General features: G+C 32.2%; 1 protein-coding gene and 3 long non-coding RNA genes across 9 annotated transcripts in view; 2 read left to right on the top strand and 2 right to left on the bottom strand.

The window, feature by feature from the left end:
* Positions 1-23,957, top strand: part of LOC148938138 (uncharacterized) — a 129,371-nt gene that overhangs the window by 87,948 nt on the left and 17,466 nt on the right. The window contains exon 2 of one of the 4 annotated variants that reach the window (XM_089084152.1): positions 14,722-14,843. The exons of 1 other annotated variant lie outside the window; for it this stretch is intronic. In XM_089084152.1, the coding sequence (XP_088940278.1) occupies positions 14,765-14,843 (79 nt within the window). In that variant the 5' untranslated portion in view covers positions 14,722-14,764. Of the gene's footprint in view, positions 1-14,706; positions 14,844-23,957 lie in introns of those variants that run through there. 2 more of the 4 variants (XM_089084115.1, XM_089084200.1) reach the window with 2 other exon arrangements.
* LOC148938143 (uncharacterized) lies at positions 6,240-18,206 on the bottom strand. Its single transcript, XR_016141251.1, has 2 exons — positions 18,015-18,206; positions 6,240-7,091 (listed from the first exon to the last, which is right to left on the bottom strand). It is a non-coding gene; the product is annotated as an uncharacterized LOC148938143 (long non-coding RNA).
* Positions 12,826-14,722, bottom strand: LOC148938144 (uncharacterized). The gene is made up of 2 exons (XR_016141243.1): positions 14,560-14,722; positions 12,826-13,980 (listed from the first exon to the last, which is right to left on the bottom strand). It is a non-coding gene; the product is annotated as an uncharacterized LOC148938144 (long non-coding RNA).
* Positions 18,207-22,462, top strand: LOC148938142 (uncharacterized). 3 transcript variants are annotated; one of them, XR_016141237.1, is made up of 3 exons: positions 18,455-20,777; positions 21,006-21,084; positions 21,305-22,462. It is a non-coding gene; the product is annotated as an uncharacterized LOC148938142 (long non-coding RNA). The 3 variants fall into 3 exon arrangements; XR_016141229.1 differs by having other exon boundaries at positions 19,881-21,084; positions 21,305-21,921; positions 22,290-22,462; XR_016141226.1 differs by having other exon boundaries at positions 18,207-21,084.

The raw sequence follows: 23,957 nt of genomic DNA, 5'->3' as shown, positions 1-23,957 counted from the left end.
TTATATTTATAAAATTTAGAAACAATACAAAATTTAACGAATAAATGAAATAAAGGTATACAATAGTAAAAAAATATGTTTATATAGAAAAAGAATAATTTATTATATTTTAAAGTACTATAAATACTTACATATATGCAATTACAGTTATGTTAAATATAATGTTCATTTATTTTTAAAATCAGAACTACTAAATAATAATTTTCAATGAAAATTTTTTTAAAATTTTCAATATTCTAAATTTATAATAAAAATCTGTATAAATTTTCATACAAATTAACTATTCTTCAAAGAGAAAATAACTTTTCGTTCTTAATTCACTTTATTTTCTCTCATTAATCACTATTCACTAAATACTAAACTATTCATTAATCAATATTCACTCAACACTGAACACTTCTATTTATTTTCTTTAATACGCCTTAACTGAGTAATCTCTTTACGATTTCATTTCTATATGTCAGACGTTTGTTCCCGCCAGTTTGTTAAGCATTTAAATGACAGAGAACGCTACAGAAAACCCGAGAAGAAATGTAACAGAAAATTAGTTACGTAATTGGTTACCTACTTAGCTCGCGCATATGCAGTTCAATTTTGTACACGCTAAAATCGGAAGAGTTGCGTTACTATATATACTACTGACGCGGTTGCGCTTGCATGTAATCTATGATTATGAAAAATAGATGGATGTCTAAACGGGAATCGCAAATCGCAATCGCCAGCAGCTCTTTTCTAATTGATCAAGAGACAATTATAGATGCAAATGCAAACGCAAACGCAATCGCCAATCACTAGTATAATATGGGCATACATGTGAAATGAACAGAAATAAATATGGCGAAAAACGGTTCTCCCCACATTTTTGGTGATTTTATCCCTTCGCTTAAACTAGGATTTTAGACTCCGTCCCTCTATCTCTAAAGGCCATGGCACATAAAAAAAAAACTTAAGCAATAAAACTTAAACAGTAAGCGAATAAGCCAATCACAGTTTAAGATGTAAGACATAAGTAATAGCAAATCGATAATATCGATTTTCTTACTGCTAACTGCTTACTGTTTTTTGTGCCACGACCCTAAGTCCATGAGAAGTAGTGAAAACTGGTTACATCGCTTGTGTAGTTTCAATATATATTTTGTTTGTCATCATATGATAATGCAGAAAACAAAATTAATTTCAATATTATTGTTATTCCGTTTAGAGGACATTTTCCTATTTGCCATTCTAATATTCTTTTAAATAAGCATCAAATAAACGTTAAATAAATATTTCTTTTAAATAATTATTTCTAATTTATAACAAATAATTTATGTAAATATATATAATATATATAAATATTAAATAATTTATTTGTAAATGTTAAGTTAGTGTTAAATAAACGTTTCTCAATTTATTATTTCGAGAAAATAATTAATATATATTAATATAAATAAGTACTAAATTAAATTATTAAATAAAAATGCTATATAAATCTAAAGATTATTAATTCAAATAAATAATTAACGTAAAATAAATAAAAATACGTAAATTAATTGTCAAATTGTCAAATAAATATCAAAATCATTCTTGTAAATGAATTGTTAGTATAAAAATTAAATTAATATTAAATTTATATTAAAAATTTTTTTCAAATCATTATGTTACGTCCAGCTCGGAGTAAATTGAAAATCAAGAATTAAGAATTAAAAATGCAAATGGGTACAAATGGGCTTGGAAGGACAGCTACTCTCTCGAAGGCCAAACGTGGAAACGTGATCCCTCGAATCTGGGCGCACTGATAAGTCTCGACACTAGGTCAGCGATGCGAGAACGCTGTGACGCTATTCCACAGATGTGCGCTGATCATTTTCTGATCAAGAAACTTAATTCCTATTACCAAGGATAGACCTCGTACAATCAATGAATAGGGGAAATGAGACAAATTTTAAGAGAAATAAAGAGAAATTAAAATTAAATGTTGAATATCGTTAATGTTGTATATATTTTTGAGAAGCAAGAGAAATGATGTGGGCGAGTAGTGTGCATGTTATGTATGTTATCGCTGATGTTACAATCGTTCGGCGGCCATCGTGTAGGATTTCTAGTAGGGAGAGTGTAAGTGTGAGTGTATTAAGCGATGATCCTACCTGATAATACAAAGTATGTTTGGGAATAAACTTAAATTAATAAAAACGAAAATACTTATTAATATTAGGCATTATTAGTTGATATGTGTATGAAAAATTAGGGAGGAGAGTAGACTTGGATTCTGGAGGAGGGATTGAGAGATCAAAAAATTCAGGGAAATTTATTTCAAAATTTGGATGCAGAGGTTCTCCGTCATTGGAGAAAGGACCAGAGAATAGGGTTTCGAAGTCAATGATAGATTCAGGGTCAAATGTATAATATGGATTTTCAGAAGAACCATAGAAAACTCGGAGGAAAGTTGGAAAAACGAGTTGACAGGAGATTCAGAAGAGATTGATTGTGAAAGAAGAGGAGAGGAGAATTCAAGAGGGATGGTGAAAGAGGTTGACGGTAGCGGTTCGATAGATTGTTTCGTCGATAGATTGTTTCGTTTTGTTTTTTTGTTTCTGGCTCTGAACGCCTGCCGGGCTCCACCACTATAACGACAACGAGATCGTTTCAATAAACGGTCAGATTGTCGATTTTTAGAAGGCGGCACTTCTGATTGATTCACTAAGAGGAAAAGAAACAAATGAATAAAAAGAAATTTGGGACACGGCAAGAAAAGAAAACTAAGAGACAGAGAGAGAGAAATGCGTAGACGCGTCCGGGAGGCTTCAAGGATCTTCAACGAAATTCGGAGGTCCCTGGCAGTCCGCACTGATGAGAGAGAGAAAGAAAAGGAAAGGTAAAGTAACCGGGAGCTTTCAAGGGCCTTCAACGAAATTCGAAGGTCCCAAGTAGTCTGCACTAGTATAAGAGAAAGAGAGATAAGAGGAAAGAGGATAAAAAAAAGAGAAATGTAACCTTAGGTAAGATAGAATGAAAATTCATAAATGAAATTATTCCGTTATTAACAAAAGACTTATTGATAGTCGATTAAGATCGAGATTGGTGATGAATATACCTGGATATTTATTGGCTTATCGAAAAAACGAAATTTCGCGCGTCGTCGATTCGGTACTTCTCATTGGATCGGCTCTTTTGGGACTATCCGAGTGGCCGTCGTGGAGATGCGGTACAGAGGGCGCACGCATGTGCACGGTTCCCATGATCGCCGGTTTGCGATTCGTATCTGATCAGTAGCTTTCTTTTCTTTAATCGCGCCTTTTTTTTCTTCGAGTCTAGTTTGCCGTTTCGTTTATCGCGGATTACTTTCGATCTTCTACTCTCCCTCATCTTCTATCCACAATCTTCTGGAAAGTTGATTTGCTGCTTTTAATTTATTAGTTGAAAATAAAAAAAATGAAAAGAAATAACGATTGATAAATGGTGACACACTAAATGAGAATTTAAAAGAATAGTGCCGGATAAATGAGCCTCTGTACTGAATGAAAAATTGAGAAATAGTGTCCGTGCGTCCTGGAAGAGCCCTGTTTTTATAGATTGTGTCTTTCTGTAATATTATTATTGTAATATTATTGTGTCTTTCTGTATTATTATTATTTTATTTTAATAAAATACTATAATGTATTTTATATTTATATTTTGGCATGCCTGCGCATATGTCAAAAAAAGATATGCAAACTAACAGATTACTACTTGAACAGTGTTACTAATCCATAGAAACTAAAATTATATCATTCAGAGGATTTCGTTGGTACCAACATTATCCCCTCCATTTTTCGAGAAAATGTATAACCAAGTGTCGCTCTCTATTTATTTTGAGACTATCTACGCGGCAATATCCCTGGGAAGCCGAAAGCGTGGGAGAAATAGAGGATGCCTACCATAGGTTTGTTTTTTAATTCTGAACTGGTTGTACCAGTTCATTGATTCTTATAATTGATTCTCTCTGGAAGAAGAAAGATAAACTCTGAATTAGTGTCCAGTTAAAAAAAACAGACCTTGAGGAGGAAAAAATCAGCAAAATAATCGCGCAATTTTAATTATATTATTTTTATTCACGAAAATATATCAAAAGCGAAAAGTTATTAAATTGTATCAACAGTATCGAAAATATAAAAATAATATGATATTATTGTCTGGGATAAACACAAAATCAATGACTTTATCCATCATATATATTCCGTTTCTCTCTGTTATCACGTTAAGAATGGGTTTATTTTTTTAAGAGGAGCGGTATCTGTAATAAGAGCGCTTATTGAATCTTACAGCACGCTTTCCAGGATGGTGGGTTTTCAATTTTCGGAAAGTTGGTTCCTTTTATTGACGAGCCTTGTTATTGGTTCTTGTTTATTAAATATTCATCTTGTTGATTGTTTCGTTTATTGATGTTTCATAATCGCTGGCGAAATAAATTCTATCTGTTTCAAAAAACTATTTCATTGAAATTTTCTTCATCAGTATCGAAGTTGATATCGAGAGCAGCGAACCTGTTCCGCCTCCTCTATAATAAGGAGAGGCGGCAAATGCAGATGTATGGAAAATGACATAATCCTGCAAACAGTCTGCAGGAATCTCTTTCGGGGCTGTTTCGACCAAATGATTTATTTCCTTGGCCCTTATCCGTATGCGCGTTGGAAAAATCCGTTTAAACTCCGCACGACTCCTGGTTATTAGGCCCCGTAAGTTTTTGAAAGTCCTACCGCATCCGCGGACTCGTGGCATCTAATACGCCAATAAATTACCAAATAATTCATATTTCGTAAAAAGGAGTAAATCATTACCTTGACTGCTGGTATAAATCCTAAAATCTATCAGCTATCTCTATTTTAACTATGCCTGCGTCAGTCAATTAATACTGCCTGCCAAGTCTGTAAAGTTTTAATTGCGTCAAGAAATAACCAACTAAATCCCATTTACGAAAGAAAGAAATTTCCTTTCGTATATATCGTTCTTCTTTAAACCAAACTTGATTTTACTAAATCTCTATGAAGTAAAATAAATATTTTAATAAAATTCTTTTAAGGGTTAAAATGCCGAAAATCAGATATACTCTGCCTAATGACTTTCTTAATAAATTGCAAAGACGTTTACGCAAAAATTTGTCTGCTATTAATTTCTTAATAATTTCTTAATATCAAAATTATCGCCAAGAATTTATTTTTAATCATTATAATCAAAAGTAACGTCTAGATACCCAGTTTGAAAAAGGTTATCCACAATTTCAGTAACGCCTAACATTAGTCACCTGGAAGAGTTATTTCGAAATTCTAATAAAGATAGGCCGAGCCCACTTTTACATATATTACGAAGAAATTGATAAGAATGATTCCATAAGAGGTTGACAAGTTGTTTACAGTATTCACAATTGGACAAGAAATTAACCAAGCGATTAGTATCTTACCTTGATCGTTTTCTATTGTCATCGCCTTTTATTTGTTTAATACATGATTTATTAACAAAATTTTGTAAGAACAGAGCGTGCCAAGGTGTAAAGTTTCTATTTCTAAGGATAGTTAAATAATAAAAAAATAATTAAATAATAAAAATATTAAATAATAAAAATATAATAGGGTACGATAGCTCACGTTAAGGTGCATCTTCAACGCTCACTTACACCGTACGGAAATTTATATATTTTTTTTGTGAAAGGAAGCGACTTGCAATCTCGTCAATGCTTAAGGCGGATAAGGTAAATCTCTCGTAGCGTGCAATGAGAATTCACGACAGGGAGAACGCTGGTTTTCTCCTTGCGCAGAGCAGTAGTCGTATAATAAAAGAATAGTATAGAATAGTTAAGCAGGGTATGGGGACTCCAATTGCGTTGCAAAGTGCGCAAGTGCACCGTGTCACTAACCCACCTCACGAGGAAATAATAAAAAGAAAGCGGCTTGCGATCCCGTCGACGCTTAAGACGGACAGAGTGAACTTCCCTCACGCACGGGGGTCACCAAAGAAACGCTCCCTTCTCTGGCGCAGAGCATTAGTAGTAGAAGAAAGAAAAGATAGAGAAGGAAAGAGAGAAGGGAAGAGAGTTTTATGTAATTAAGAGTAAAAAGGAATATAGGGAACGCTCACTTACTGTTCATTACTAGCACAATGTTTTTCTCTATTCACTAGTTGATCTCGCGGTGCGATGACAACAGTTTGCAAGTTATGTTAGATATTGGTATGAGATTTAAGATTCTCCGTAAAGGTAATATTGTTAATAAAAATACGCTAATGAGTAATTTTAAAGTCTTTTATTATACGTACAAAATAACAATCTTGATTCTTGGTGCAATATTTGTGTCATAAATATTTTGAGACGTGCAAATACATTGAGTATACTCTATTTCATAATGTAATTGAATGCACTACAATGCGCACACACATACATTAATTTATAAATACAGAGTTCAGACAGATTATTAATAACGATACAGAGTTCAGACAGATTATTAATAACTTACAAAAATTGTAGAATTATTGCAGCGAAGCTGTTCGATGGAGGCCTGTTATGACGGGCACATTCAGCGGGAACCAATCGACATTCACAAAAAGTATTCTAGAGACTTTACGGAGATGCGCACTCTTTGCTCAATAAATTTCGACTGCTTTAAAATTCGCACAGAGTTTAAATTCTTTATAACAAAAAATTATTTGATTCAGAGATGTGCATTATTCGCTCGTTAAATTTTGACTGCTCTCTATTATAAGAGTAAAACAAAGTAATCTCAAGAATTAATTTCAATTATTTAGTAACGTATGAAATGTTGTAAGTATTGTTCTATTAAAATATACTGAATGCTCAAACCGTATATCAAAAATATTCTAAGTATCGATCATGAAGTCATGAAATTTTATAAGTATCAATCACAAAATATTATAAGTATTAAACCAAAAAACGAAAATATTCTAAGTTCTACTAAAATTGTATCAGAGACTAAGTTCTTTTATCGAAAATTCGCGTGGAATCTAAGTTCTTTTTCACGAAAAATTATTTGATATGGAGATGCGCACTATTTGCTCGTTAAATTTTGACTGCTCTGCGGGCGCTCCTTAGATAGCCCTTTTATGCTCTCAGATTTCATCAGCATCTGAAATTCCAGAACGAAGTGTCAAAGGAATTGTTCTAGGAATTGTTTTGGATGTATCAATTAACATGACTCCGAATTATTTTTCCAGGAACCAAATGTAAACATGCTCATTCGGCATATCAAAAGAAAATGGAGTATTTAAATTGATATCAAAGGATGCCCTCTTTAAGGAGATCCTAAAGCGAAGGACGAACTCCGATGGCTTTCCGCTAATGCCATCTAAATGGAATTAAAGAAATGTCGGTAACAATCGACAATTTAAAAAGTCGATATTATCGACAATTTAAAAAGTCTATATTATCGACGTGACTAATTCCGTTTACTGTCATATTAATTTTTATCATTTTACTAAATAAATGAAAACACATGTATTGAAAACACATATATTGTATACATGTATTGTTACTGTAGTAGTCATTCTTCACGACGTTCGCTATGTTCAATATCCTTATAAGTCAGAATACAAAGGACACTACATGTACTTTTCTCAAAGAAAACATGTACGCATATGTAGTGAAGCTTTTTGCTATGTCTATAGAAAGACATAGATCTATTTTGTACTATTGCTATTAATTATTTACGATATCTAGTACAAACATATATATAATTTTAGTAGATTTTGCGATAACATTGCATATTCTTCCAGCACACACACACACACACACACACACACACACGCGCGCGCGCGCGCGCGCACACATATACATGGTGCCAAAACTCCCGCATTTGGAATACACTACGTGATCTTTATGCTAAAAGAAACTTTTTCTTTTAGCAAAATTGCGTGCAACGAATAGTTTTTACAGTGAATCAGAATAAAAGTGACGAATGAGCGCGCGTATGTGCATAGTCAGGTCTGGCGCGCGTTTCTCAGATTTTCTATTGTTTTCATTCTTTAACGATATATAATAAAAAAATTGTCTGATTTCATAACATTATCTCGAAATAAAAATAAATATAAATACACTATGCTGTATGAACTGAGCATTCTCTTAATTTAATTACTGCACAATTGCATATAACAAAAAATATACTGAATTTAACGAATTATTTAGATACTATTATAAAAAAATCAATTTTTTTACTTTTTGTGATTACGTACTCATGTAATTAATAAGTATTCATTAAATTCAGTATTTTTTTATTGTTATATGCAATTGCGCATACAACAATAAAAAAATAATTAAAATAATAGAATGCTCAATTCATACACCATATAATTTACATTTATTTTTATTTCCAGATGTTACAAAAACGGACAATTTTTTTATTGAATTGTTACATAAAGGATGAATACAAATACTTATTTTGTTAACTAATTATATTTTAAACAATACAATACGTGAAGTCGTCAAAGATTAAGTCCTAGGCTTGAAGAACGCGCGCTGACCGCTGGCCCTGACTGCTACAGACATACGCTCATTCGTCACTTTTAATTTGATTTATTGTAAAAATTACTCGTTGCACGCAATTTTGCTAAAGGAAAAAGTTGTTTCTTTTAGCATAAAAAATTCCAAATGCGGGAGTTTTATATATATTGTCGCGTTCGCGGCGTTACTTCCCGTGATCGCAATACTCGGCGGAGCGCTCTCGGAAAGGAAGAACACTGTTTTAGGAAAGACTCGCTCTTTATTAAACCAACGGTACAGAAACGCGTCCGGCCACCGCAGAATCTGGCCGTCAAATCTGAAAAACAGTCGGAGAACGACGCGTTGCCAAGGGCCGATCCTCTATTCAAACTCTTATCGATTGATATTGATTATCTTTTAGCAGCGCCGAACGGAATACCGCACGGCCGCAACACTGCCCCCCTCTTCATAAAATTGTCGTCCCGACAATTCTTCCTCTTTCAAGAACTTCCTCTTAGGAAAAGACTTCTGGGCTCCTGGCGACTTCCTGTCCTACCCTGGGCTGCTGCCTCAGGTTACCGGGCGCCGCTACTTCCAATCCCAGTCTTCTCTACTCTTCAGAAGAATCTTGTTCTTGAAATTCTCGCGCGTTTCACTCTTGACTCTTCGTCTTGAGCTTTGCGCACTTCTCTCTTCTATTTTTCGGGCAAAGTGGGGGTAATCGTCGTGGACCCTTTCGTCTTTCTAAAAGACACACTAAGCCCCTGCCTCGGCATTCGCCCATCGTCCCCCGGAAAAACCACGATTCGGAAAACCGGGGGCGAGGCAGACTTCTTTTCAGTTTGAAGCACGAGCTTGAAGATCTTGCTTGGTGCTCAGGCTCGAGGATCTCCCCACGACGCTTCTCACGACGGAAGGAAGCTTAAAGAAAAATAAAATAGAACACAGTAACTCAAAACAATTAACAAGAAATAAAAGTAATGTCGAAATTGGAAAACCGGGCCCCGAAAACCTCTACTTAAAATTCTTCCCTTTCTCTATACGGAGCTAACCTGTCGGCATGCACAATCTTGCTTTTCCGACCACCTGAACGAGAAATACAGAAAACTACATCACTAATTTTCTTAATTATCTCAAAAGGCCCCTCCTAATCGTTCTGTAGTTTGGGAGACCTACCCTTCTTACGATGAGGATTAAATAACCAAACCTTCTGTCCTTCCTCAAAAACGGGATGCCTAGCCTTTCGATCATAGCGGCACTTGATCTTCAAAGACCTTGATTCTAATCTCTCTCTTACTCTCTGATGAATTTCATCCAGCTTCTGCCGCAAATTTCGAACGTACTCCTCCACTGACTCGGAAAAACCATAACTGGGAGGAGTACCTCTTAGCAAATCCATCGGCAAGGTAAGACTCTTCCACAAAACAATTCTGAAGGAGTTACGCCTGTAGCTTCATGTTTAGAGGTCCTATAGGCAAGAAGAAACATGGGAATCCAACGATCCCAATCCTTTTGATTCTCTTCAACAAATTTTGACAAATACTGTAGAATTGTCTGATGTTGTCTTTCAACTTGACCATCAGACTCAGGATGAAGAGCGGTCGTCCTCGTTTTCCTAATTCCCAAAATTCTCATCAATTCTTGAAAGAGCTGTGATTCAAAATTCCTTCCCTGATCAGTATGAAGTTCCAACGGAACCCCATATCTAGAAACAACCTGATTAACAAAAATTTCTGCTACCGTAGTAGCTCTCATATTTTTCAAAGGAAAAGCTTCTACCCATTTAGTAAAACAATCAACAACAACTAGGAGATACTTGTTGCCTGAAGAAGAAACAGGTAACGGGCCTAAAATATCCATCTGAATCCTCTCAAAAGGAGCGAATTAAAGATCTGCAAAGGAGATTTCCCCTTATCTGCAGCATCCCTCTTCGCAATACAAATCTTACAGGTTCTGCACCATTCCTCAACATCCTTCTTACAGGTTGCCCAATAAAAACGTTTCCGGATCTTTTCCAGCGTTTTATTGATCCCGAAATGCCCTCCAGAAGGAGTATCATGAGCTTCTTCTAAAATCTGCTTCACTTTGCTTCGCGGGACCATCAACTGAAGAAAACTGTTTTTTAAATTAGGAGCCTCCCATCTCTTATGCAAAATCCCATTTTGGACTTCCAAGGCATGCCATTGATGCCAATAGATCTTGGCTGACAATCCTTTCAAAGAAACTTCCTCCCAAGAAGGTCGCAAATCATTTTCTTTGGCAAGTAAAAACATTGCCAGTTCCTGATCCTCTATTTGAGCCCTTCGCCAATCCTCAGAAGAATCCTCACGCAAAACAATACGAGCAACTACTTTATCCTCAAAAAGCCCTCTCTGAACTTCCACTTTAGAACAGAATCTACATTTTTCTTCTACACAAGGGCGTCTCGAAAGACCATCGGCATTACCGTGTATAATCCCCTTTCGATGAGCAACATCAAAATCGTATTGTCGTAACCTTTCCATCCAGCGAGCCAATTGTCCCTCCAAGTCTTTGAAGGACATCAACCATCTCAAAGAAGCATGATCAGTTCGAATAGAGAAACTCTTTCCGTACAAATAATGATGAAAATGTTTCATCGAATCTACCAAAGCTAATAACTCTCTTCTTGTTGTGCAATAATTCCGCTCAGGTTTGTTCAAAACCCGACTATAATATGCAATGACCCTCTCATAGCCGTCCTGAACTTGTGAAAGTACCGCCCCTATTCCAAAACCTGCCGTATCCAAAATCATCTTTCCTTCCCCCTTCGGGAAGGAAAGAAGAGGTGCAGACGTTAATGCCTGTTTTAACCTCAAAAATGCTTCTTGACATTGCTCAGTCCATTCAAATTTAGTCAAATTCTCAGTTAACTTAAACAGAGGCTTCGCAATTGAAGAAAATCCCTTAACAAATTTCCGATAATAAGAGCAAAATCCAAGAAAACTTCGGACCTGTTTTTTATTCTGAGGAACTGGCCACTCAGTGACCTCTTCTTCTCAGGATCCGTAGCGATCCCGGTAGAAGAAACAACATGACCCAAATATTTTACTTGTCTCCTAAATAAATCACATTTCTTTGGGTTAACACTAAGTTTCGCAGCACGAAATCTCAGAAGAACCTCTCTTAAATTCTCTTTCATTTTCTCAAAGGTTTTGCCAAATACTATCACATCATCTAAATAAACCAGGCAAATTTTCGAAAGTAAACCCCGTAGCACCCGTTCCATAAGACGTTCAAAGGTAGCTGGGGCATTACACAGACCAAAAGGCATCGCAACAAATTGCCAAAGTCCATTCCCCACAGAAAAAGCAGTCTTTTCCCTATCTTCGGGACGAATTTTCAGTTGCCAATAACCACTCTTCAAATCCAGAGTAGAAAACCAGGCATTTCCCGATAACTGATCAAGAAGATCGTCAACCCTTGGTAGCGGATAAGAATCTTTTTTCGTAACCGCATTCAATTTCCGAAAATCAATGCAAAATCTAAGAGAACCATCTTTCTTCTTTACCAAAACTGCTGGAGAAACCCAAGGGCTTGAAGATTCTTCAATTACCCCTCGTTCTTTCATGTCCTTCATAATTTTTTCAACTTCTGAACGCATATGAATTGGAATTCTCCTAGGAGCCTGTTTGATAGGACAAGAATCCATTAATTCAATTTTATGTTGAAGAACTTCACACTTTCCTGCAACAGCTTGCTCCGAAAACACGTCACGAAATTCTCGCAACAATGTAGCGAAAACTATTCTCTGATCTTCCTCCAACTCTCGGGAATTATTATTAAAGAATTCTTCCAACTCCGCGGGCACAGCTTCGTCCTCTTGCTTAATCCGACGACAAAAATCTTCCCTATGACCTCCACGGAGAAAAGATTCTATAACAGTTTGCATCCCTATTCGTGAAAAGAAATCCGCGCCCAAAATACAATCCTCTCCAATATCGGCAATGAAAATCGGTAACTCTAAATCAAATCTCCCTAACTTTATCTTAGCAAATATTTTAAAACTAATCGGGACTCTTTCCCCCGTAGGATATCTCAAATTTTCTTCCTTAGCTGAAAAACGCTTCCTTTTTCTCCCTATAAATTTACTACTCACCAAGGTCACATCGGAGCCCGTATCCAATTTAAAAAAACAATCTTTCCCATTAAGAGAGCCTTGAAAAACAAAATTTCCTGATTTTTCACACCCTCTCTCAAAACGCCTACAAACACCTGGGGCATTTCTTCCATTTGTCGAGCCCGCCCCTAATAAGTTCGACAAAACCTATTTTCCCTGCTGTGAAACAGAAAGTGATGGACACTCGGAACGGAAGTGCCCTTGTTTTCCGCACTGCCAACATTCCTTTTTCTCTTGAATTTTAAAATTCTTCTTTTTCTTAAAATTTAATCCCCTCGTTCCACGAGATTCTACTTTGAACCCGTTTAAATCAGGATTGCTCTTATAATTCGAGCAATCTTTAACCTCCTTAAAATTAAAATTTCTCCGCTCTTTTAAACAATTCTCCCTAATAATTTTAATAGCCAAAGCTCTTTCTATAGCGGCCCTCAAAGATGTTAACCCTTCTAGCTGCAATGTCTGTTTAACATTCACATCAGACAATGCAACTACAAATTGAGAACAAGCAATTTTGTCACGAACTCCGGGAGAAATCTTCTCCGAATTTCTGTTTTCGATTCGTAAATTGATAATAATAATTTTGCGAGGATAAATTTTCTCCAAAACGTAGCTCTAAACGCGCGACTAAATTTTCAAATTGAGAGTTCTCAAAATCCGTGCCCCCTTCCAAAATCGCACGCGCTTTTCCTCGGAGACATGACGCTAATACGACAGCCTTCTCTGCGTTTCCCAAATTATTCGCCCGCGCAATTAAATTAAACTGCGTAAGATATTCGCGCAATGGAACACTACCGTCGTAAATATCGGGCTTAAATTTCAAGTCGGAATTAAAATTTGAAAAAGGAAATGACTGGCCTGATATCGGACGTTGCGAAATCTCTTCCTGCGGACCGGGCATTGAAAATGTTTCTGTCTCTCGACGAGCGCGCTCCTCCCTCAGAGAGCGAAGCTCCTCCAGCGTTAAGCGAAGAATCTCCTCCAAGTTCGGAGACACCTCCGGCCCTTCCGCTCGAGTACAGGCCCTTTTTCTCGCAGAGACTCTCCGACTTTTCGCCTCTTCCTGTCCAGTCCCCGTCTCTTCTGTTTGTCGCTCCGCCATTATCTCTCTCTCTCTCTCTCTCTCACACACACACACACACACACACACACACACACACACACACACACACACACACACACACACACACACACACACACACACACACACACACACACACGAATCGAAAAATTCGATCCCGGACGAGCCCCCAAAATTGTCGCGTTCGCGGCGTTACTTCCCGTGATCGCGATACTCGGCGGAGCGCTCTCGGAAAGGAAGAACACTGTTTTAGGAAAGACTCGCTCTTTATTAAACCAACGGTACAGAAACGCGTCTGGCCACCGCAGAATCTGGCCGTCAAATCTGAAAAACAGTCGGAGAACGACGCGTTGCCAAGGGCCGATCCTCTATTCAAACTCTTATCGATTGATATTGATTATCTTTTAGCAGCGCCGAACGGAATACCGCACGGCCGCAACAATATATATATATATATATATATATATATATACACACACCCTGTATATATATGTGTGTGTGTGTGTGTGTGTGTGTGTGTGTGTGTGTGTGTGTGTGTGTGTGTGTGTGTGTGTGTATTTCTCAATTGTTTACAAATAATACATTTGTAATAATCGATATCGTCCGAATAAATATTTCTATTTTTTGCCAGTAACGTCAAACAAACGCTTCTGATTATAATTTTTATCAGTACCGTCCAAATAGACGCTTCTGATTTTTATTATTGGAATCATACTATAATATGAAATAGATATAGAATGAACTTCTTCATTCTCATGAGAATGCAATTGATAATTTCTTTCTTGTCTCTCTGATTGTTTACATATAATTTATTTGTAATAACCAATACTATCGAACTGACGCTTCTGGCATTCATTTTATTTTGCAAGAACAGACATTTCTAATTATAATTTTTATCAGTACCGTCCAAATAGACGCTTCTGACATTGACGAAACACTTTTCACCATTACACTAATTATAAGAATATAATTATGGATAAATTATGGAAAAGAGCGTTTTTTTCCGAGCACGTAACTTCGTGTCACGCTGTCTTGATTCTAATTGTTTTGACCATATCGTAGCAGGTTCACGTGTGCGAGGCACGCATACAAAAGACGAGACACGTACATGTGCACTCGGCGCTCGGCAATGTTGGGTTGGCCAAAGAGAATAGAAATATCATCTTACTCTCTCGCACCGAAGCTCCGTAAGTAGAGAATAGGAATATTATTGTACTCTCTCGCGCTCACGATGCGAGAAGGAAATAGAAATATTATCGTACTCTTTCGCACAATATGTGCCGTGCGATATTTTACATTTACAAAAATTTTTTTTATTTTGTACTATTATTTTTTCTTTGTGATAAAAACGTAGGTTGAGTAAAGCAATTTTGTGATAATAATATTTTAAAACTAAATAATTACTACCACTTGGGTTAGAAAAAGAAGTCTTAAATGGATAGAAAGATATATAATATTATACATATTTGACTTTTATTATTTTTAAATTAAAGATACTTGGGTTTTATTTTTTTTTAAATAGTGGTATATCTTTTATACAATTAAAATATGTAATTTGACTAAAGTGGATTTGTAGCTCAATGTTTATAGGACTATAACTTGGTGCCAATTATTCGTATCAAATCTTTTAAACAAATTTTATACATTATTATGATCATTTGAGTTGCAATGTGCAATGTGGAAACAAAATCTTTTTTTTAAAGAATTAAGGCTAGTATCATTAGGGTCAGAATAAGAAGATTCTTCATTAAAAATTCAAATTTTTTTTAAAGAATTAAGACTACTACCACATGGGTAAGAGTAAAAAGACTCTTCAATGAAGATACAAAGATACATACCACTTAGGTTCTTTTCTTAAAATAAAAGATATTGCCAGTTAGATTTTATTTTTTAATACATATCTTGAGTTTAGTAGAATAATGCAATTTTTATAGTAGGATTATAACTTGGCGCCGGTTATTGATAGCAAATCTTTTATACAAATGATATCATTTGAGTCGAGTTGGCAACAATGTGGAAACAAATTTTTTTGTTTTTTAATTAAAGCTAGTAGTTTTTTAATTAAAGCTATTTGAGTTAGAATAGGAAGACTCTTCAATGAATGCAAAGATCACAAAAATACTAGCACTTAGATTTTATTTTTTAGTTTGATCACAATTAGAAATTGAGTTAGATATAGCAATTTCGTAACACAATTTTGTTTAAAGAATTAAAACTACTACCACATGGGTTAGAGTAAAAAGTTCAATGAAGATATAGAGATACATACCACTTAGATTCTATTTCTTTAAAATAAAAGATATTGTAAATTAGATTCTATTTTTTTAACTTGGTTAATAACAGTTTCTTTTTTTTTCAAGGGTCCACTATACTTGACACCCTTTTTTTACCTTTTTTTAAAAAGGTAATTTTATAGTCATATCAGACATTTTGTAGTATTAATCTTTCTATATTCGAAAAGCGCGTCTCGATATTTTTATACTTGACATTTTTTTTCTATAATATGCACAACGAGAGTAAATAGGATAGAGAACGAAAAAACGAGCATTGAGATAACAGTATTACTCCAAATCATCAGTATTTCATGACATCATTTATTATGTCTCTTTTAAATATGTCTCTCTTAAGTATTTGATAAATCTTACATAAACCTGTAAAAGAATAAATGATACATATAATTTTGGTACAAATTCAATATGTTTCTTTATACTTTTACTAATACAGTTTCATTGAAAAGAAAATTCAGTTTTATTAATAAAATGACATACGAAAACAATTTACAATATATATTTCTTATACTTTTATTAATACGTTTTATTAAGAAACTCATTCTGTTTTATTAATAACAATTAAATATATCTTTTTGTTAAGATGATGATGTCTTTCGTTAAATTATTTAAATTAAATTGAATTTTAAAAAGAATTATATCAATTTTTAATAGTATAATAAAAAATAATAATATAATTAAAAACCTTCGAATAAACAATGATATCTTAAAAGAATTTAAAATATCAATTTTATGATATGATGATTTTGTAGTATATAATTATGAATTATATGTTTATATATTTTCATAAAAATTACTAACAATAGAAAACTAATTTGAAATGTTACATGTAAATCATATATATTTTTTATGTAAAAGGGTAATATTTATATATCTTTATACTCATTTTAAGCCATAATCTTAATTTCATTATTTTAAAATTTCACTTGTATAGACATTCACTGCATTTGACAGGCAAGAAATAGAAAGTCTAATTGAGGTAACAGCATTACTTCAAATCATCAGTATTTCATGATATCATTTATTATGTCTCTTCTAAATATGTATCTCTTAAATATTTGATAAATTTTAAACCTGTAAGAGAATAAATGATACATGTAATTTTAGTACAAGTTTAATATGTAAATTTAATACAAGTTCAATATGTTTCTTTATATTTTTATTAATACAGTTTCATTGAAAAGAAAATTCAGTTTCATTAATGAAATGTAAAACCGTACAATTTGCAATATATATGTCTTATACTTTTATTAATAAGTTTCATTAGGAAGCTCATTCTGTTTTATTAATACAATTAAATAACAATTAAATATATCTTTTTGTTAGGATTAGGATTTGATGATGATGTCTTTTATTAAATATTTAAATTAAATTAAATTTTAACAAATATGTAATATATGAGTAATACTTTTATTAATACATTTCATTAAGAAAATCTGTTCTGTCATTCTGTTTTGTCAATAATAATTAAGTATATCTTTTTACAATAAGAATAATTATATCAATTTTTAATATATCAATTTATTTATCAATTTATTTTTAATTATATCAATTTTTAATATATCTTTTAGGATTTGATGATATCTTTTTGTTAAATTATTTAAATTAAATTAAATTTTAACAAATACATAATATATGACTGTAATATGTATATTAATATGTATCTTGATAAAGATATAGATCAGAAGTAATAAAAAGTTATTATTAGATTTTTATCTGAATTAATTATATCAATTTTTAATAGTATATGTACATAAAAATCAGAATTAGTTATTCCAAGGGAATTAAAAACGTTTGTGTAAATAATAATCAATACTTTTTCCTTAATTTTCTTGAGATTTGAAGTATTTCAGGATGTTGCTTTACAATTTCTTTTTGTGATATATCTTTTTGATATATTGTTTAAACAAATATATCATAATATGATCAAGTGTTCCTCAACAATCTGTACAGAGTAGTATCTAAACATTTGTAGCTTTCATGCAGAAAAGCACAAACACATACGTAAAGAATAATAACATGAAAAATAAAACTTACATGCAAAATAATAGACACAAACATGTTACTTACACTCCGAAACAAGTTATCACCAACTGTCAAACTCGCCGCGAAACTCAACGACATCGTTGATCGCCAATCGGATACGCGGAAAAAGAGCAACAAGCATACTATCTCGCTTACTCTTTTGTTTTCTATTTTATTTATTATTCTTGTTATGTGTATTTATTAATATTAATAATCAGTCAATCAGAATCGTGACATAAGGAGCAGAGACTGTAGTTAGAGGTTAAAAGTTACGAAATATATGTTTATAATTACATTATTAGTCTTATCGATCCTGCGGATAAATCGGGGCCGATAAGTCAGGGTCACTGCAGAACCCAACGAACATTGATTCGCTAGATCCTACAGTAATCCTGACTTATCAGTCTGATGATCCGCTGGGTCGATAAGATTAATACTGATATCTCGCGACAGACATTGCAGCCGTACAAAGGCGACAATGACGTTTCTTAAACTAAAAATTTCCAAATTGGATTTTGCGTAACAATATCTCCGCTCATAGGGTACGTAGCAGAAAAATAAAAATATTCTTATTACGCAAGTTAAACTCAAACTATCGATCGAGTCTATTTGATTAGTGGTTAGTGAGATCCGATAATTTCGGATTCTCGCATCTCGCATAAAGTTACACGGTAGTATTCTCGGTTGATTTGACACCTGAGATACTACCGTGTCTCCTGATAGTTTATGACGAACACGAATATAAGGTATCCGTAAAATATATTATATAGTAGGTAGTACGCATATATTCTACAGGTGATACTTTTTTATGAGACACATATAGAACAAGGTATACTTGTATATACTTGTATGTCGATGATGGCGTCATGGCTTAATGCCTTTCTTCCATAAAAATGGTTTTCCCTATTTCTTTCCTTATTTCTCGTTTTTTTCACAAGATTTTTATATTAGGTCGAAAGAGGGAGTAAATTAACATTATTTACTATTTGTTAATAAAAATTTACCGTTAATCGTTTATAACAATTTATAACAATTGATCTTATGAAATTTTTATTATTTATAATTTATTTTATAACAATATTTATAACTTAGTTGGTTCGTCGCTTTTTGTAGCAATAACACAATAATAAATAATTGTGAATATCTCGAGAACGGAGCGTCGGATCGATGTCAGATCTTTATCCTAGTACACTTAGGGGGATAAGGAAAGTTGTTGAGAGAAAGTTGCAAAATTATAAACAAATGGAATTATTTCGGAAACCGTTGTCGTATCAAGAAAATTTAAATGTGATATTTTACAATTAACATAAGGCTATCGAATGGCGTTATCATTTTGATTTATTATCAGAGAATCACCATCTTGAAAATTTACAATTTTGAATTTTCGAAAAATCTCTTTTATGCCCTTGTTATCGGGTGCGGTTCACTTAGCGCTACAAATGTTTCGAATTTTTTGGAATGTCATTTTATCCGGTCCACTTGGCATTTCGAAGCGTTTCAATAGCACATATGACGTCGGTACAATATATATTTCTTTTTTACAATATATATTTCTTATACTTTTCATTAATACGTCATAGATTTTCACTTTCAATTCGCTCCTAATGCTACTGCTTGGAGAGGTAGTGGCTGAATTCCGTAAAACATATATGCGCGCATTTATCTATAGTTCATGTCACGTATACTATAACAAAATGCGCACATATGCGCTTTACGGAACCCAGTCAGTATCATTGAAGCATATAATTTAAATGTACAAAATGCGAAAGCGGAAAGCTTAACGAACGAAAGCGTATATCATGGTAAGTAGTGTGGCGATCTGATTTATTTTTGCGTGTAATGCATGTTTCATTTCTGTTATTGTACTAATTTTTTAGAATTATTTTTATTGTATATTGCATCAAATATTTAAAGATAAAATGCCAATTATAAAATTAGGAAGAAGATAATAAAGAAATAATTTATAACAAAGAAGTTTCTGAAGAGGATACTGTTAAGGCTAACCAAACTAATGTTATAATGATCTATAATCATTTACATGTTTTTATTTTAAATAAGTTAAAAAAAAAATAAATGTCTTTTATTTTTTGAGATATGTGCAATTACTTGTTCTGAAATGCTTTTCGTTATCTTCGTAAATATAACATAGTGATTCTAAAAAAGTCTTAATATGTGCAATTACTTGTTCTGAAATGCTTTTCGTTATCTTCGTAAATATAACATAGTAGTTCTGAAAAAGTCTTAATAATATAAGCTAATATAACTTTTATCTCATCAGAATTCATGATTGCAGAATATATATTTGTAAACACAATTCCGATTATTTTAACGCTTCAAACCGGTCCACTTGCATAGTGTTGGCAACATTAGTAGCGCTAATGGACTATTTTACGGAAGCAAATTACGAAAGCAAAAACCTTTGAAGCATTTGTAGCACTGAATGGACCGCACCCATCGTTACTAAATTGACCATTTTGCAAATTTAAATTTATCTTGTTATTCACAGGATTTTGAGTGACGTCATGATCTTATTTATTTGTGTCTTTTAAAAAATTTTATTATTATCCCGTTATTCCCTGTGTGATAATAATTTTGTTTACAATATTTTCTTTTATCTTGTATGTATAAAAATTAAGTCGGCAGGAGTGACTGGCTAACTCCGAATAAAGACATTATAATCAAAGACTGGCCACGAAAAATTTTTGATTGGTCCGCCATCTTTTGGCTATTCCCATTTATTTTCAAATACATTAACTACATTAATCTTAAATTGTAATATCATAATTTAAAAACATAAGCGTTTTAAAGGTAATAAAATGTGATATAAAACTTTATTTTACACAATTATATTACCAATTTATTAATGTATATTCTTTAATTTTAACGATTTTAAATTTATTTTTTTTTTTTTCGCTATTTATCTTTTTTAACACAAGAGCAAAAATTAATATAATACTATTATACTACTGTTATACTATAATATTTTTAATTTTTTTATACACAAAACCATCCTCTGTGAAATCAATACAATGACAGCTATTCACAAAGTTAGCGCAGCGAGAGAACTCATCGCGGAAAAGCGTCAACAATAAACTTCGAGGAAATTTCGAGAGATGCAAGTATCAATGTCATGCCTTTTTTAGAAAGGATTATTATACATACTTATTATTATTATAAATAAACTTTATTGCAATATAAAATAAAATTTAAGTAAAAAAAATGAACATCCACCCATTTTTTTATATTGATTTGAATATCACAATTAATTAATTTATGACTATATTTTGCAATTTTAGTATCTCTATTATTTAATAATATATTATCACCCCCGATAGCAAAACCTGCAGAAACAGATTTTGAGTAGAGCCTGCAGAGTCAATATTTGATGGCAAAAAAGCAACAAATTGCACACAGAGCCTGTAATATCTGACGTTGTAAGCAAACTGTCCTCAAAAATATGACAAAGCTTGCCGACATGTTATGCCAGCAGATTGCTAACAAAAACCGAGCAAAGCCTGCCGACATGTTATGTCAATAGATTGACAGCAAAAACCGAGCAGAGGCTGTCATTACGCATATTTAAACACAACAATTGAAAAACTATCGGCTAAAACTAGATGGTGTCCGTTTCTCGCATGCAAAATTTATCAAACTTTCTATATAAGCGAAATCATAAAATTTAAACATGTATTATTTACGTATTTTTATGTATGTTTTATGTTTGCTGCAAGACATAATCGTCCAACAAGGAAATTAGGGCAAACTCTGCTTGATTTTTGCCACGAATCTGTTCGCATAAAGCTGGATATACACTTAGCGAACGAACACTGAACGAACAGCAAACGCAAACGTTCGGACATTTGCATTCTGTTTTGAAGTCGTTCGTTTCTGTTCTCAATTGCACCAGCATTTGGCTTTAATTTAATGTTCGGCGGTGTCTCAACTTTTTACGGTATATAAAAAAAATTAATTAATATTTATTATCTAAAATAAAAATAATTAGAATTGTAGGATTAAAAATGTATAGAAATAAATTATAACACTATTTTGATTTTATATTTCTGAATATTTTCTGAAAAGGAAGAATATATTATTTAAATAATCTATATTTAATTTCTATATAGTTCTATGATATTGTATTAATTTCATGATATTTTATTTAATAATATTTATATATATATATATATATATATATATAGATTTTTAAACTGTGTGTGTGTGTGTGTATTTCATAGACATATTTTTTTTTTTACATTTTAGATAAATAAAATAATTAAAAAAGTGTAATAGAATTAAGGTTATAATTTTATTTCATTATAGATAATGTCTGACGATATAATTATAGCAAGTGCGTGTTATAATTTGATTTTTGGTTTATAACTTGAAAAAAACCAAAAAAAGAAAGAGAAAATGGTGGATGACGCAACTGTATTGAAATCGTCAACAGAGGAAATAATTTATTAAATGATTTAAAAAAAAATTACATGGGACAATTTCAAAATTTCTGCAGAAGATTTTGAATTTTTATTAAATAAAATTGGATCAAAAATTTCAAAACAAGATACAGTATTCCGTCCGCCAATTCCTGTTCAAGAAAGATTTGCCATTACTCTTCGTTTTCTTGCAACAGGAGATTCTTATTTACAAATTTAATGTATCTTTTTAAAGTATCAAAACAATTGATTTTAAGAATTGTACCTGAAGTATGTGTTGCAATAATAGAAGCATTGTAGGAAATGATTCAAATAAGAATGAAATATTATATTTCAATATAACTGTAAAAAATATATATTCTTAAATTGTTATTTATATATTTTTACTTGAACACATCAAATTTACATTTTTTCAAAATAGTTAAGTAATACTAATTAATAATATTAATTTACTTACAATATAATTTTCTATATTTTCTCAAAATATAATAAATTTTATTTTTTTATTACTTTATTATATTATTTTAATTTTAATATAATAAAAATAAACTTAAAATCAAGTATAAACAGTTTTCATCATCAATGCTTATACTTGTATTTTATATATATCACAACAGGAAACATAAAATGCTATCACAGAATGAATAAACTTAAAATTCTCTTTGTACATTAATGCTTAAATTTTATATTGTACTAGAAGACAGTCTTGAACAGTGCACATTATTTTGATTTTAATATTATAAAATTATAATATATTATAATAATAAAATTATAAAAATAAATTTAAAATTAAGCATTAACATTGTCAACACACTTGTACTTTATATATCACAATAGGTAATTTATATATCACAATAGAAAACATAAAATGCTATCTATAGAATGAATAAACTTAAAATTCTCTTTGTAACATTAATATTTAAATTTTATACTATAGTAGAAGACAATCTGAACAATGTATATTGTTTTGATTTTAATATTATAAAAATAAACTTCGAACTAAAATAAAACTTAAGTATAAACAGATTCCATCAATGCTTATATTTCTACTTTATTACAAGGAAACATGCTGAACATATGATGCATAAAATATCATAAAATAAAATTAAAATCCTCTTTGTAACATTAATTTATTTTCCTCTTTGTAACATTAATACTTATATTTTAAACTTATAGCAGATTTTAAACTTATAGCAGAAAACAATTTTGAACAATTTTACGTTTCATATATGCATATATTGTTAAGTTATGTTATTATTATTAAGTTATTGAATGTATGTTCAATAACTTAGTAATAATAATACATAATTAATTATTGTATTTTTTGAGAATATTTTGAATGTTATCTGTAATGATATATGTATCGTTATTGTTTAAATTTTAAACAGGTAAAACAGTTGATGCTTTTAAAAGTTGTGATGATGAAGATTCAGAAAAAGATGTTAATATATCATCATGAGAACTATTTGGAAATATTGATTGTGTTGACATTTCTGTTAAATGTCAACACAATCAATATTTCCAAATAGTCACATGTTCATATGTTTCCATATCA

This window comes from Pogonomyrmex barbatus, unplaced genomic scaffold, assembly GCF_055798465.1.
Source record: "Pogonomyrmex barbatus isolate J1 unplaced genomic scaffold, ASM5579846v1 scaffold1, whole genome shotgun sequence".
Classification (NCBI taxonomy): Eukaryota; Metazoa; Arthropoda; class Insecta; order Hymenoptera; family Formicidae; genus Pogonomyrmex; species Pogonomyrmex barbatus.
Note: the sequence above shows the minus strand (reverse complement) of the source record. Positions and strands in the feature narration are given on the sequence as shown.